This window comes from Thamnophis sirtalis, unplaced genomic scaffold (genome assembly GCF_051295495.1).
Source record: "Thamnophis sirtalis isolate CommonGarterSnake01/CBP01778 unplaced genomic scaffold, rThaSir2_p1.2 scaffold_10, whole genome shotgun sequence".
NCBI classification, from domain to species: Eukaryota; Metazoa; Chordata; class Lepidosauria; order Squamata; family Natricidae; genus Thamnophis; species Thamnophis sirtalis.
This window is the reverse complement of record NW_028261390.1, coordinates 70506427-70523131: the sequence shown is the minus strand read 5'-3', so window position 1 is coordinate 70523131 and position 16705 is coordinate 70506427. Positions and strand designations below refer to the sequence as shown.

The window sequence follows — 16705 nt, the reverse complement described above, 5'->3', positions numbered from 1 at the left end:
CCCGGCCTTTTTCTCCCTCTTTCCGAGCATCCTCCACCATCCTTCTGGCCAGGCAAGAGCTGGAAGGGACCCTGGAGGTCTTCCAGTCTAGCCCCCCTGCTCAAGGCAGGAGACGCGCCTATACCATCCCGGACAAATGGCTGTCCAATCTCTTCATTTTTTTAAAAAAAATCCCTATATAATATAGAATAGAGCTGGCAGGGATCCCAGGGCTGGAGGGGGGCCCGGAGGTCTTCTAGTCTAGCCCCCCCCCCCCCCCCAGGCAGGAGACGCGCCTATACCATCCCGGACAAATGGCTGTCCAATCTCTTCATTTAAAAAAAAAATCCCTATATAATATAGAATAGAGCTGGCAGGGATCCCAGGGCTGGAGGGGGCCCCTGGAGGTCTTCTAGTCTACCCCCCCCCTGCCCAAGGCAGGAGACCTGGTATCATTCTGGGCAAATGGCCGTCCAGTCTTCATAAAAACCTCCATTGATGCAATCCTGTACTTGTTCCGATGCCTCTTGATCCTAAGTGTTGGGAGGGGACCCTGGAGGTCCTCTAGTCCAACCCCCTGCCCAACGCAGGAGTCCTCGTACAGTCCCAGACAAATGGCTGTCCAATCTCTTCATTAAAAAAAACCCTTCTATATAATATAGAATAGAGCTGGCAGGGATCCCAGGGCTGGGGGGGGGCACCCTGGAGGTCTTCTAGTCTAGCCCCCACCAGCCCAAGGTAGGACACCTGCCTATAGTACCATTCTGGGCAAATGGCTGTCCCATTCTTTTCTTGCAAACTACATTTGTGCAATTTAGTACGTGTTCTGATGTCTCTTCGTCCTAGGGTCAGAGGGGACCCTGGAGGTCTTCTAGTCAAACCCCCTGCCCAAGGCAGGAGTCCTCCTACCATTCTAAACAAATGGCTGTCCGTTCTCTTCATGAAAGCCTCCATTGATGCAATTTAGTACTTCTTCACTCTGGTTCAGATGACTCTTGTTTATAGGGCTGGAAGGGGACTCCGTGGGTCTTCTAATCTAGCCTCTTGCCCAAGGTAGGAGTCCTTATACCATCCAGGACAAATGGCTGTCCAATCGCTTCTTGAAAACCCCCATGGGAGGCAAGTTCCACTGATGGTTTTCACTGTCAGGAAATTCCTCCTTACTCCTAGGTTGGGTCTCCCTTTAATGAGCTTCTACCCATCGCTCAGGTCCTATGGAGAATACATTGATGCTCTCTTCCCTATGACAGCCCTTCAAGTTTTGGAAGATGCTATTATTCTGTTCCTAAACTTCTCTTCAATAGCTTAGATATTCCTTAGTTCCATGATGGGGAACGCAGAACCCTCTCTTTGGGCATGTGCACCATCACCTGCTGCCCTTCTTGTTTCTGGCGCACACATGCATGCCAGCCAGCTGGTCTTCGTGGGCACCAGAGCACTGGAAAACAGCCAAAAAACAAGCCATTTTTGGGCTGTTTTCAGGCCATTTTCAGGGCTGTTTTCAGTTTGGTTTTTGGGGGCCGTTTTTGGCTCAGAAAATGGCCTGAAAACAGCTCCCCAAATGGCCAAAAATAGCCAAAAAACAGGCATGCATGCACCAGTCAACTGATCTTCGGGTTTCCAGTGCTCTGGTGCATTCACATGCACACGCATTCCGGTTTGGGCACTCGGTGTTGAAAACATTTGCCATCACTGCCTTAGTTCCTTGACCCATTCATTGTACAATTGAGCCTCTAGACCTTGAGCTGTCTGCAAAGATGGGTCAAAACACAAGAAGGTGGCTGCTTAAGAAGGGAAGTCTTATTCTGGCAAAGCTGCCATTTTGACTCTTTTGACCACTTCAGATGCCCATCTTCAATTGTCTGGCTCCTATAAAACACTGTGAGTCACTAATAGGAAAATAACCCTCCTGTCTTGGTGTCTGCTTTTGACTGTTCCATCTTTTGGCCCTTCTGCTTCCGGAATTGGGTTTCTTTTCCCAAACAACCAACGGCTCTTTCCCGATAATTGAATAGTCGTGTGTTTCATACAAATGCCAGTAGTAATCACTAATGTTTGATGGTGGTCTTAGGGGATGCAGCCCCTAGTGGGGTGAGGAAACTAGCCCTGAATGGATCTGAAGGCTCTAGAAGTGGTGCTTGATTGAAAAATCTTTACCTTTTTTATTTTAATTTTGCATCATATTTCACAAAAGCAACACTCCCCTGGTGTGTTCAAATTCTATGTTCATGACTTTTGATGTTTGCTAGATGTTTTCTAGACTGTCTTATGTTACAAGGAAACACAATAAAATTGATAGATTGACACCGAGATGAGATTTGGTAGTCTTAGGCCTGTGAAATGCTGAAATGCTCCGGATTCCTCACTATCTGGGAATGCTGAGGTATTAGGAAAGATGTTAACTCATCTTTACTTAAATAAAAGGAATGACAGAATAGCCTAAAACAAATTGAAGGGAATTATTGCTCTTAGAGAATGACATGTCATTAATATTTGAAGCTGAGAGATTTCCGTTGCTGGAACCTTTGATAATTTATGAGATATACAGCATTTCACTTTATAAGGTGTATCTCTACCAGCCTTGTTCTTGCCCCAGGTTGTGGCTGAAGTTAAAGGAATCCATATGAAGAGATCTATTTGTATTATAGGGAAGACCGTCCTGTAGCAGAAGGTGAATGGATTATATCTCATGGTCTCATGTCGTATTGCTCAGTTTTCTCTGCAGCACGAAAGAGAATAAGGGAAAACAACCCATTCTGGACTGAATCCCTTAGATTTGTGATCAAATTAGCAGCTCCTGTTAGGCTACCTCCTAATCTCATCAGCGATATAATGCAATTTTATTCCAGTATGAGGACTACTGGGGTTCAGATTTAGATGAGGAGAAAGCTGTTTCTCTAAGAACAATATTACACTGAATAATGGAACTCTCTTCAATATGGGGGAAAATTTGCAAACATTTACCTATTGTGATCAAAAGTATTAGAGAATTTATTTTCTTTTAATAATCAAACATGTCATAATTCCAGTTGATATTGTATATTTAAAATGAAATTAGATGCCTCCATGCATTTTAAATATAGATAGTACTTCCCTTAATTAAAATTGTTATTCTACTTTTGGAGGGTTTCTTTAATTATATTTTTTTTTCAATTTTTGGAGCTGGGTAGGCAAAACTTAAAAATCCAACCCAATCTTTCTTAATGTAAATAAGAAATTGATGAACAGTTCAGTCCTGTTCAATTCCAGTATTCTGTTTTGACAGTACGAGTTCAATTTGTCAAAAACAGCACTACATTAATTTGTATGTGTGAAATACACAATCAAGAGTTCCTAACATGAAGTTTATTTTTATAGCCAGCACATCTGCAACTGAAGGTTGCTTTCTTTTTGTTCTGCTGATGCAAGAAAGAGAAAGTTGTGTATATATCTGCTGTAATACAGCACTAAGCAAAACATCATTATAAAAGCTTTATTCCACTATAAATATTTCTGTTGTATCCCTTTTTCTGTATAGAAGAAATATTTCTTAGCATTAATCAGATAAACACCTACAACAATCATTATGGTATTAAAAGATGTAATATGCTTACATAATTGTATAAAAGTATATTAATTTATGGCTGAAACAGATATTAATATCGGAAAATAATCTAATTCATAAATCATTTCTGATAATAAATCTAATTAGTACTAATATAAGTATGTTTATTAGACTTTTTAAACTAATATATAATTTAAAATTTTCAGCAGAGAGCAAAATATTCTGTTTATTAGTTTTAGTAAAGACTAGTTATTGGCATTAGTACCTAATATTTATTATCTAAGTACAGTTGAGTGTATTACTATGGAAATAATGCATTGGAATAAATGGTTTTTGTTTTTGTTTCATTTTTGTGAACACGATTGAATACAGCATTTTAAATAACATGCTTTCCTTTTTTTTACCACTCTAAATTAAAAAAGAAATAAAGCCGTTTGTGAAATATAAAATGCACATACTCATCATTTATTTTTATTTTTACAAAAATGCCATTTGGGCATGTTCTATTAATTTTCTTCTCTTCTTGAGCAGTGAGGCTAATAAACTTTACTTTCACCTGTTCTTATCAATCATGTGAAAGGAATGGGATACAAAGATTCCTCAGAAAGCAAATTCTTTTTCTTCAAATGCTACGAGATTGTGGGCCTTGGGAAATTCTGATTATTGTCTGAAAGCCACATAAAACTTCTTACAGTTCAGCTAAGTTCCAGTCACATGTTTTAGGAAATAAAGTGATGGAAGCACAAATCAGATCATGTGAAAGTAATTTTGAAACATCCTTTTGCATCTTAATGCAGGGATGAACAATCTTTATGAAAGAAGATGACACATAAGCAAAGCTTATAAGCAAAGGAACACAGAATCTCCCTATATCCACACGCATTTTCTCCACAGAAATGATTATTCCCCCTCCATTTTGCATTTGTGTACAATCATTGTGGATGTGTTTAATGGTATCTGCAGTTTCCCTAATAAAAAGCAGTGATGCTTGCTGAAGGAAATTTTGAAGCTGGGAATGAGGTTAAAACCTCTTCATTGTTCTTGATCAAGATTTCTGGTGGGAGGAACAGCTTCGTTCCTCTTTCTTCAGCAGTCCTAATTAGCTTGCAGGGGGTGGAGATGTTTAACCTTGGTCTCTTCTGATAATCCCCATTAAAAAAGCTGTTTTTTACTGCCTTTTGTCCTTCAGCCCCTTCTGCTTCATAAGATACTTGAGTTTGTTTACCAAATTGACAGTTTAGGGAAGAAAGGGTAGCTTTTAATAAATAAATCCAGTGACTGTTGAATAATTACTTTTCAGTTTGAGTGCCTATCAAAAACTTTAGTTTCAAAATGACTAATCATATAATATCTGAAAAGTGTTGTAGTTGAAAAAATACTCATCGATTTGCTTAGGTAATGGCATAGTATCAGCATGTACTATACGTAGTATGATCTACTACTGGTTTGGAGGGAGTAATGCTGAAATTGGCTATAAGGAGTCCTCAAAGTACAACCACAATTGAACCCAAAATTTCTATTGCTAGGGGAGACGTTAGTTAAGTGAGTTTTGCAACATTTTATGACCTTTCTTGCCACAGTTGTTAAGTGAATCATTGCAGTTGTTAAGTCAGTAACACTGATCTTTGACTTCCCCATTGACTTTGCTTGTCAGAAGGTCTGAAAAGGGGATCACATGATCCCGAAGCCCTGCATCCGTCATAAATACAGGCAAGTTGCCATGTGTCATTGCCAATTTTAATCATGTGGTCATGGGGATGCTGCAATGGTCATAAGTGTGAAAAGCAGTCATAAGTCACTTTTGTCAATAACTAGGAGTAGTCACTAAATGAATGAACTACCTGTATTATATGCCCATTTTATCGATGCAAATGTAAGGAACAAAAGCTAACTACTATAAATTTCAACCCTGCTCTTGTTTATTCTATGACATACGCAAACTTATGCCTGTGCATATATATGAGAACTTACCGGTAAAAGTTATTTTAATATTATTTTACATTTTAAAAAATATTGTTCTCCTGCACGTTAGCCCATAACATTTTTTGATAACCAAACTGCAGTTGTACATACACTTTTAAAATATTTAAATACATATTTTATAGTAGAAGAGAATCATATGTTTTCATATTTTCCATATATTGTTTGAGAAGATTTCTACCAATAGTTCTTGGATTTATCAAATCAAATATTCAGCTCTATATGTGAGTCTAATTTTGTGAGTTTTCTAATTAGCAAAAATTTAATCATTGGTTTGTCTACAGTGCATTATTCTATATTTTTTTCCTAATGATAGCATTTGCAATATCCAAGTTTTCAAAATCTTAACAAACGCTAAGCTGTTACCATAAGACACACTACTGTGTCACCACATATGTTTTAATGATGCACCTGTAGGACAAAAATATTTAATAATATTAGCTGAGGAATCATTTCAATTTCCCAATAAATTTTCCCAGTTTTTCTGAAAATCACTTTCTTGACTGTAGGTCCACAATAGGTAAATATATATTGCCTTGGTTCTTCAATTCATCATGTGAATGATTAATCATGATTGTTTTATTAATATATAGTCATCTTGCCTGGAACATTATATTGCGCTTGAATGATTTACTGTGACGTTTCTTGTATTTGTGACAAAATAGATTTATAAGGTAATTTTTTTGTACTCTAAATTTCTCAATTTATCTCTCATGTTTTATTAAGGTACCACAAATCATCATCAAAATGTGTTTTTTTTTTAATAAATAGCTGATCTCAAATCGGCTCTGGTTCTTTTCTGCTTTGTTATATTTTTTAAATTCAGAATTAGAATCTTAGTACTGTGCTGTTATTTTACTTTTTAAAACTATTCCAAGAAACAAGAATTCCTTTCGTAGTCAACAGGGGGGAAAAGCCTCTTTTATAAATAAGATTCTCATCCCTGTAGAAGTTCTACAAGCCTAGTTTTTCCCAAGTTTGTGCCTCTCTAAATCAGGATGCAGAATGTTGCTGATACAAAAAGCCTAAAAGGCTTACATTGTATTTTATGACATAGATTTTATTTCATATGTGTCATTTCAATTGTACTTTTAATATCTATTATCAATTTCTTTAAAAAGGACTGTGTTCTTTTACAGGTAGTTCTTGATTTATGACCACAATTGAGTCCAACATTTCTGTTGCTAAGTGAGACAGTTAATTCAGTTTTGTCCCCATTTTTCTTGCCACTGTTGTTAAGTGAATCACTGCAGTTGTTAACTTAGTAGTGTTGTCATTAAGTGAATCCGACTTCATCATTGACTTTGCATGTCAGAAGGTTGTAAAAAGGAAATCATATGACCGTGGGACACTGCAACCATGATAAATCCATGCCTGTTGCTTAGCGTCTGAGTTTTGGTCAGGTGACCATGGGGACATTGCAGTGGTTGTAAGTGTGAAAAATAGTCATGTCACTTTTTTCAGTGAGTTGTCAGTTGAGGAGTACTTGTATTTAAAATATAGTGTTGTGTTGTACTGTACTGATCTGTTATTTATCTCTACAATCTCAATTTGAACATATGGATTTTTAGGATCCCTTATTGGGGACCAAAGGGTGTATTGATAGTCCTTGTAAGAGAGTTTTATGTAAATTACATTTCTTCTCTCTCCCAGCTCTACCTTCTGCTGAAGGTTGCTTTCATGTTTGGATCCTTTTACAAAAGTATAATTTTGAAAATTTCACACTAATTCAGCTGCTTATCAATTATCTGACAGTAGCACAAACCCCCTTGTGCCACAAAGCTTCAAAGGAAGCATCATTTTCACAGCTTTTATTCTACTACTTTAATTCAGGTTTTTTTTAACCATTTGGCAAGTATCTGTCCACAATGAAGTATATTTAGCATGAAACCATTTATTCAGGTCACTTGTAATCTATGCAGATATCTACAATGCCAGCATATCAAATTAATATTTCTTCACTTTTCTGTTGACTGCTTAATTGGACTCCTCCTCCTTGGTCTTTAATTGTTGAGCCATGGGTTGCATAACTACAGGTAGTCCTCAAGTTACAACCCCCTTTGAGACCAAAATTTATGTTGCTAAGTGAGAAATTCATTAAGTGAATTTGCCCCATTTTACAACCCTTCTTGCCACAGCTATTAAGCGATTCACTGCAGTTGTTAAATTAGTAATACGGTTGTTAGGTGAATCTGCCTTGGATCACATGACCCCAGGACATTGCAACCGTCATAAGCAGGAGTCAGTTGCCAAGCCTCTGAATTTTGATCACGTGGCCGTGGAGCTGCTGCAACAATCACAAGCCACTTTTTTCAGTACCACTGTAACTTTGAACGTTCGCTAAACGAACTGTTGTACGTTGAGGACTGTACAATGGAGTACCATGGAGATATAAGTAGGCTGAAGCCCTGGCCTGGTATTTGGAAGCGGGACAAAGCTCTACGAGACAAAAAGAGGCTGAACTTTAATCCTAACAAAGCAGAATTCAGTTTTCCCAACAACTAGCTGCTCCATTTATAAGGAGGCAGGGCTGTGATTCAAATGTTCTACACTCAGAACTACTACTGTTCTCTAGCTGTAACCCTTTTCCGGAGCAAGAAAACCTGGTGATAGTAATTCGAAGTCTTTTCATCATGACGATAGACTATTGCAAGTTGCTCTACATTTGTTTGCTTTTGGAGGTTACTTGAACGCCACGGTTGTGTAATCTGCAGCTGTCTGCAAGCTGACAGGCAAGAGCAGTTACAGTATACCCATATTCGTAATCCTATTCCAGGTCCTATGCTTGCTTCCAGCAGGTTTCTTAATGCACGCGAAGTTTAACTTTTAAAAGTGCTTAAGTGCCTTTGCTTCTACTGTAGGTAATTGGAGGAACACTGTCTCCTGGAAGAAGCAGCCAGTCCAAAGTGCTCATTTCAGTTAAAAATACTGAGTAGTGTTGATTCACAGCAGATTAAATTAATGGCTCAGAGGCAGTGGTCTCCACCCTGTACAACAATCTTACCAGCGTAGTAGCTGACATTACAACCTTAGTAGGCAGAGTTGTCTAGCAAAGCTTTGCCGTGAAACACTTGAGGATGTGGGGGAGAGAGAAAGGAAGAAAGTGTTTTGTGTTTAAACTGAAGCAGCCAAAAATCAGCTAGAAGAGGGAAGTATTTTTTTCCACTAGGAGGAAGGAAGTAGAGGGTCGTGGATTGGACGTAGCATAAAAAGAACTCGTGATTTATCAAGACTTCTACAAGACTTCAGGGGAGTGGTGTTACTTAATATTGGTTGCTATCTGTAACTAAAATTATTGACACTTTATTTTAATGCTTTTAGTTATCTTGGCTTTTTTTTAACTGTACATTATTATTGTTATTATTATTTTTGGCTTATACTACTGAAACAGTTTGGGAGTTGCAAGCTTCAGCCATATAAAACAAGTAAGTCCCTGACCAGAGTATATTAAGCTTGGGACAGGCTGCAACTATTGTAACATAAATAAGTAACATTTAAAGTACATCTGTCAAATCAAAATATTTAATTTAAATGATTTGAGCAGCTAGACAAGCTACCTTAGCATGTCACTAACAGACCAGGGAAAGATAAAAAATGTAATCATCTTAAATAGGAATTTAAAAGATTAATTTTATAAATACAAATGATACAATAATAGGTACAATATGTTTTTTGTGTTTCTCACTAATGTTTAAAAATGGTTTTTGTTTCATTTAAATCATTGCAGAATTTAAATGTACATATCAGATTTATAATATTTTGTAGGTTATGAGAAGACAGATGATGTTTCAGAAAAAACCTCATTAGCTGATCAAGAGGAAGTGAGAACTATATTCATCAATCAACCACAATTCTCTAAGTTCTGTAGCAATCATGTCAGGTATTTGTAACCAAAGTTTTGTACAATTATCTTACATACTCTCTGATGAAAGCCAAAGCACTGTTCTGCCACTGCATCTTTAGCTCTGACCTGTTAAGTGTGTGCAATATCACTATGTGCGCATTGAAAGAATGGTGCTTATGCTTCCTTTAACCATGTATGTCCTTAAACGTCACCCATGGATGTTTCTGATTTGTTACAAGTTATGGTGGGTCCTTGATGCTCTCTGAGCTTGGCTGTTTTCTTGCAGACAGATAATAAGATCATCAGGCAAAAGGGAGGGGGGGGGGTTGCCAGGAGGAGGAGGAAGACATGTGTATTTAGACATACAAATGCTGCATTAGCTCTTAAAATCTCTCTTAGTATTCTCTGCATATTTTATCTGTTTTTTATGTCTTTAATTCCATTTGTTTTTAATCCCTCTTTTAGCACTGCAAAATACAACATTATCACATTCCTGCCTAGGTTTCTTTATTCCCAGTTCAGGAGAGCTGCTAATGCCTTTTTTCTTTTCATTGCATTGCTTCAGGTAAGAATGTCTGTTAAGTGCTTTGCTCCCTCCTTCCCTTTATCCTCCAGTAACATTTAATTGTTAGACGTCATACAATTGTTTGCAATGTCCTCCGTGGCTGCAGGCTTTCATTATGCAATGTCTTAAGTTCAGATAAAATCTTAGAACTTCTTAGGGAGTGAAATTTTAAACCAGGGCAAGGTTATTTTTTTCCCTCTCAATATAGCTATACAGTTTTATTGCTTTTATTGTTTTAAACTTTTTGAAATACTTTTAACCATAATGTATATTGTGAATTGTAAGCTTCTCAGAGAGATTTACTGAAATGGGTGGCCATGGAAATTGAACAAACAAATATATTGTTTACCTTTTCTTATGAAAAGATTCCTAAGAAGTGTTTTGAGCCCTGCAGAAGCAGAGGTTAGGGACACTTAGTCTGATATTTACCAGGTTATGAGAAAAAATGCTTTAAGAGTTGCATTCAATTTATAATGAGTTTATCATTTATAATGAATTGGGGGGAGTCACCCCAATTCAATGATTAACGAAGAGATATTGTACTCAAGTGAGGTCCAAAGCACTTTTTCCAAATCATTTTTGAAGAATGTAAGCAATATTTCCCGAAACACATATGTTGCTGTACTAAACTTTAAACTGAAAGTTGCTTTACCAGTTCTTCTTGTCCATGTGTAATGATCAGTATAATAAAGAGTGTTTATGATGTAAGCATTAATTGTATAGGAAATACCAACTCTTGTATTTTCTTATCTGTCATGTGATAATGAGTTTAACCCTCCTGACTGAACTTTGTAATTGGGCATATATTTTGGCCTCAGTGCTTCTATAGAGCTTAATGTAACAAGTAAAAAGAGTAATAAATTCTCAGCTAGAAAGTTGTTATGTGATTTCTTTGATATCATGTCAGACTTTATTTGCCTTCAGGTTCTACACTGTAGTATTTATTGTATTAAAGGCTGTCAGGATAATGAGATTAAATTTAACATATTTTCATGTTACACATTTTTACTCTGGAATAAATAAAAATTGGGGGGGGGGTATTTTTTTTAAAGACATGGACCATTAGTGGCATCAATACTTTATATATACTTATTGCTGGGTAAGTTTTAAAATCATTTAAGTTGTGATAAAAGGAATTCAAATCAACTGAAATCATAAACTGACAATAAACTTCTCCTAACTTCACAGTTTAGTCCAGATAGATCAGTAATGCCTAAATCAATAATGCCTAAAAATCCTCAAATTACTATCGGTATTGGAATATATTTTAGTCATTATAAATATACAAAGTTTATTAAGAAATAGTTACTTGTAACTAGGGTAGATAATAATTAATAGAAATAACCATTGTAATTATTATTTACCTATTTGAGAAATTTTCCTCATTGGCGTTTAAGTGGATTCTGCTGTTATCACATTTTATTGAACATGTTTTCATACAATTAACATGACTAATATTAAAATGCACTTTTCTTTTTATGCTTTAGCAAATTCCAGATGTTTCCCCAACAGGACGGTATACAACATTGGTTCCTCTCTTATTTATTTTAGTTGTAGCAGCAGTCAAAGAAATAATAGAAGATATCGTAAGTAGCAAAATGTTTCCATCATAACTTTAAACTAATTACTCATCTTCAAATAAGATACGTGTTTAAATTTAAAGGGACGTAAACTAAGTACTATACTCATTTGATTTTTTTTTTCATATATATTTTTAGCAGCTAAACAAACAATTCCTCACATTTTGTTATGGAACGTGCATTTCTGGTTTTACCCATGCAACACACGTGATGATGATGTGCCCTTAGGCGAAGGAATTCCATGAACAGAACTGCTATAGATTTTCCGGAGGAATTTTGCAGGATTAGCCAGGATTGGGCATTGTGATGTCCAATTGGCCTCGAGACAGAGTTAATTTGAAGCCATGCCTCTGTGCTCCTTGCTTCTGGTTCCCAGTTTCAACGAGTCAAGACCACTGCAAAACACCTGAAAACAAGTCATAAGGGAACACATCCTACCCCCTGAACTCCCCCAACCCCTGGACCAACAGGCATTACTCCTTAAGAGGGGCTGCAGAAATACTGCAATATCCCGCCCTGTCTATCCCCCACCCACCAGGTTCCTGCAGGCCTTGGGGTTTGCTTCCCATTCAGCAGGACTCAGCCTCCTCCTCAGTCCTCTCCAGGACCCAGTGGCACCCAACTCTCCTGTCTGTACTTTGCAATTCCTAGGAGAGGCACCCAGTCGATATGAGGCTCAGATTTTTTATGAAGAACTAGCTGATAACCCACCGTTGTCTGGGTATTTATTTATATGGGGAAAATGTCCGGACCATCTATAATTTCTAATGTTGGAGTTTACCCCCTTACCAGAGGGAGCCCCCTTGTGGAGTACTGTGAAGCCGTTACCATGGCAACTCCAGTGTGCTGTACAGTAGAAGCCATTTTAAGGCACAACAGGCTATATCTTAACAGAACACACACCCCGAGCCGTGTTAGGGGTGTCTTACCCCCACAGTATTTGTTTCCAGAGAGTAAGTCATCTGTGTACCAAGTTTGGTTGAAATTGCTCCAGGCGTTCAAGAGTTATGCTGGAGCATACACACAAACAGCCATTTTTATATATGTAGATAAAGATAATAACACAGCCTTGTGTTATTTTGCTATTCTCTCAATCCTTGGAAGCCTCGATTTTTAAGGCTGAGACACAGGCTGAGTCCCACAGGTCCTTGAGTGGACTGTGGAGCCTGATTTGCTTCCCTTGTTAAAAACGAAACCATCGCATTTATAAGATGCCAGACTGAGAATATTTTCCAAATGCATTGATGACAAGAAGTATATTGAATGTTATTAGTTTTGTAAAAGCGTTTCAATTATCAGAACAAGACATTGCCTGTTCCAGAATTGTGTCCCAATTCAATTGGTACAAAAAACACAATCTTTAGAGAATAATGGAAACAAGCTCTTGCTGTGTTGTTCTTTATTTGTCCATCTATATAGGCCAAGAGGAGGATGTCTGGAAAAAATTAAATATTTTGAAAAAATCCCATAGCAAATCACCAATTTAGGATACTCTCTGTAATCTGCCTGGAAAATAGAGTACTTTTTTTGGGGGGGGGGGGGGGAAATACTTAAAAGTTCTGCCTTGGTTTGCATGAAGGATAAATCACCAAAAAAAAGTTACCAAATGTGGTACCTTGTGCATATTTAGGCACTAGTTCTCTAACATGATGTGTTATACATGTTGTGTGAACCTAGTCATAATTCACTTTCATATGTAACTTGTCTAATATTTAAAATATTCCATAATAGCATTGTAAAAATCTATGTGGTTTGTTTCAGAAAAGACAGAAAGCTGATAATGCTGTGAATAAAAAGGAAGTACAAGGTAGGAGGTTTCATATATAACCATTTTTTAACTGTTCAGTGAGTAAAAATGAAGTCATGTGAAGTTTTCCTAATAAAGCTATTTTTCTAATTACTTTGTCATTTTATTTATTTATATGATTTATATAGTCACCCATCTAACGACAGTTAATCTAGATGCTATTCAAATTGTAAACAAGAAATTGAGTGTGTGTGTGTGTGTGTGTGTGTGTGTGTGTGTACACATATGCATGACACTCTTTTTGCTAGTTACTTGTGCTTTTGAGCAAAAACCAGCCCTTGGGGAATATGGTTTCACTTAACAATTGCCGTGGTTGTTTAACTACCACCGCAAAAAAACTCAAAAAATCAGTCACATGATGGTTCAGCTTATGACAATAATTCTTGCCGTGATTATGGTCACAAGGGAAGGACTACATATAAGATAACAAGCATAGTTTTGGTTTCCCCTAATGACTACTTCTGTTGACCACCGAATTGCCGGTAGCTAAACACAAACTATATACTTGGAAAAGACAGCACTTTAGCCAAAAAAGATGAAAAGAAAGTAAATAAAAAGACTGACAGAATCTTGCACAAACGAATGGTTTTATATTGAGAATTATGTGGATAACAAAATAAAATTTTGATAGAATGAACTTTGTTCCCCCCCCCACACACACACACACAGACACATAATGTTTCTGTATAATTGGATCTTAGAGCAAATGTTACATTAGTAGAAAATAATTTGGATTTAATAGAACATTTGTGGTTTTATTATTACTTTTCATGATGCAGTATTGAGAAATGGAGCTTGGGAGATTGTACACTGGCAAAAGGTATGTGTGGTTTCATTATTGTAAAATATAAATATGATTTAGATCCTGAGAATTGAACAGAAAACAATGCTTGTTAAACGCTGTTCTGAAGGATGTTGTCTAGCTATTTATTAGTATGTGCAGCGTTTTGCATTACCTAACTATAATAATTATCTCAGCAGCTTATATTCAGTGATATAAACTACTACAGGTAGTCCTCAAATTACAGGATTTTTATTTAGTGACTATGTGACGTCACAACGGCACTGAGAAAAGTAACTTATGACCGTTTTTCACACTTACGACTATTGCAGCATTCCTATGGTCACATGATCAAAATTTAGATGCTTGGCAATTGATTCATATTTATGACCGTTGCAGTGTCCTGGGGTCATGGGATCTCCTTTTGCAATCTTCTGAGAATGGGAAGGCCAGATTCACTTAACAACCATATTACTAACTTAACCTGAGCATTTAACCACTGAGCCAAGGTGGCGCAGTGGTTAAATGCAGCACTGCAGGCTACTGCTAGATCAGCAGGTCAGCGGTTCAAATCTCACCGGCTCAGGGTTGACTCAGCCTTCCATCCTTCCGAGGTGGGTAAAATGAGGACCCAGATTGTTGGGGGCAATATGCTGACTCTCTGTAAACCGCTTAGAGAGGCCTGAAAGGCCTATGAAGCGGTATATAAGTCTACTGCTATTGCTGCTGCTATTGCTATTGCTATTAACTAACTGCAGTGATTCACTTAATCACTTAATTAATAACAATGGCAAGAAAGGTCATAAAATAGGGCAAAAGTTACTTAACACCTTTTGAGCTCAGCTGTGGTCATAAGTCAGGGACTACCTGTATGTAACATAAGATATAAGCAGTTCTGCCCTGAGAAGGGTAACTCTGGATCTAAATCTTTATATATGTTATAGTGAATTACACTGAATAAATGAAATGTTTGTGTTTACTATATTGAATATATTGTCATTAAAAAGATTAAATTTAATTTTTGCCATATGTTTTCTATTTTGTTGACCTTATGTTTACCATACTGATTAAATTGTCATTAATTGTTTTACTGAAAGTTCTGGCTATTGTTTTCCTACATAATAATTCAATGTGCATTTGATCCCTAAAGGGTTAATTTGTATGCTCTGATACGCAGAAGATTTAGGCAAAATAATAGTTTATTATTCTATGCCAATAGTTCTCAAACTTGCCATTTCCCTATCATATTAATCCACCACTAGTTATTTTCACACAGCATAATTAGCAAATATCCTGGATTTTTACAGTACATTGAATCAAATGAGATGAATCAAATCAAAATGCATGTGTATCTTATCTGTTTAAGAACGTAAATGTAACCATAGTGCTAACAGCATTATAATAAAGAATTAAAAATATTATCTCTCTTGTTTAGCATAGAACAGTGCTTTAATTATTCTTATAAGTGCCTTCATTCATTATGGATTGCAGTATTTACTCAGGGGAAAATAAGCGCTGGAGAACTGAAATACGAATTCATTTTAGATATTTTTAATTCATGACAACTATAAATCTATATTTGCCCACATAGAAGCCAATTTCATTGAACTAAGTGGGAATTACCTCTAAGTAGAAATTATTCAAGTTACCCTAGTAATCAATTTTATATAGCTGCAAGAGAGTGTGTCATTATTTGACTTGACAGATTCTATACTGTACTTTATTTCTTAGGCAGTAAAAAGACCTTCCAAATTGTTATATTTTTGTTACTGCACAAGTGCTACAGAATATATTACTAAAATTTATGTATTGAAGTCAACTCGTTTTTTTTAATTCTTGGAGGATTAACTGTCAGACTGTGCAACGTGATCTAAATAAGGCAAAGAGCTGACTGACCATAAAGATGTACTTTGTATTCATACCAAGTAACAAAACAGATCATCACTCTTTTTTGTTATGAGAAAATGGTGTTATACTTTCTGTCATAAAATGAAAATAGAAATGTGGTTATTCTGTTAAATGGGAGAAAAATAATACTTAGATGGGAATGCCTACAGTTTTTAAACCTCTTACATACCGTCGATTCCATTTTAAGTCGTTTATTACTTTTATTGCACAGTGCGTACTTAAATTCAGCAAAGGAAAGGATTATTCTGCTAGTTTCAGACCATTAACCGATTCCTAGTTTTCTTTCAGGTAGATGTTGGAGATGTAGTTTTAATAAAAGGCAAAGAATATATACCTGCTGACATTGTACTTCTCTCATCAAGGTAGAGATGTTCATCAATGTTTCCAGAATAGACTTTGTTTTCTCTCTCCAACTTTGATCCATAATTGCACCAAGGAAATAAAGAATAAACAGAAATGTTTAGAACTGCTGAAATATTGCATACATGAATTATTGCTAAGGAAGCCTACTTCAAAAGAATAAAGTACTGGACTTTCCAGTGCATCTGATTATATTTTCTTTCGTAGTTTGGAACTCAGAAGCTTTTCCTCCTAATTTAATTTAATTTTTTTTAAAGCCTCAAGACATGCTTTCAGATTTCAAAATACTAGATTTCATTCCTGTGAAATTTAATCTTGTTTATCTGTGTTTCCTTGGACAACTCAATATATGAAACA

General features: G+C 36.5%; 1 protein-coding gene across 3 annotated transcripts in view; it reads left to right on the top strand.

The window, feature by feature from the left end:
• ATP8A1 (ATPase phospholipid transporting 8A1) overlaps positions 1–16705 on the top strand; it is a 64253-nt gene that overhangs the window by 464 nt on the left and 47084 nt on the right. Inside the window, exons 2-7 of one of the 3 annotated variants that reach the window (XM_087724845.1) lie at positions 9269–9383; positions 9813–9912; positions 11400–11498; positions 13254–13299; positions 14079–14119; positions 16277–16350. In XM_087724845.1, coding sequence (XP_087580971.1) covers positions 9269–9383; positions 9813–9912; positions 11400–11498; positions 13254–13299; positions 14079–14119; positions 16277–16350 — 475 coding nt within the window. Of the gene's footprint in view, positions 1–9268; positions 9384–9812; positions 9913–11399; positions 11499–13253; positions 13300–14078; positions 14120–16265; positions 16351–16705 lie in introns of those variants that run through there. The other 2 variants (XM_087724847.1, XM_087724848.1) reach the window with 2 other exon arrangements.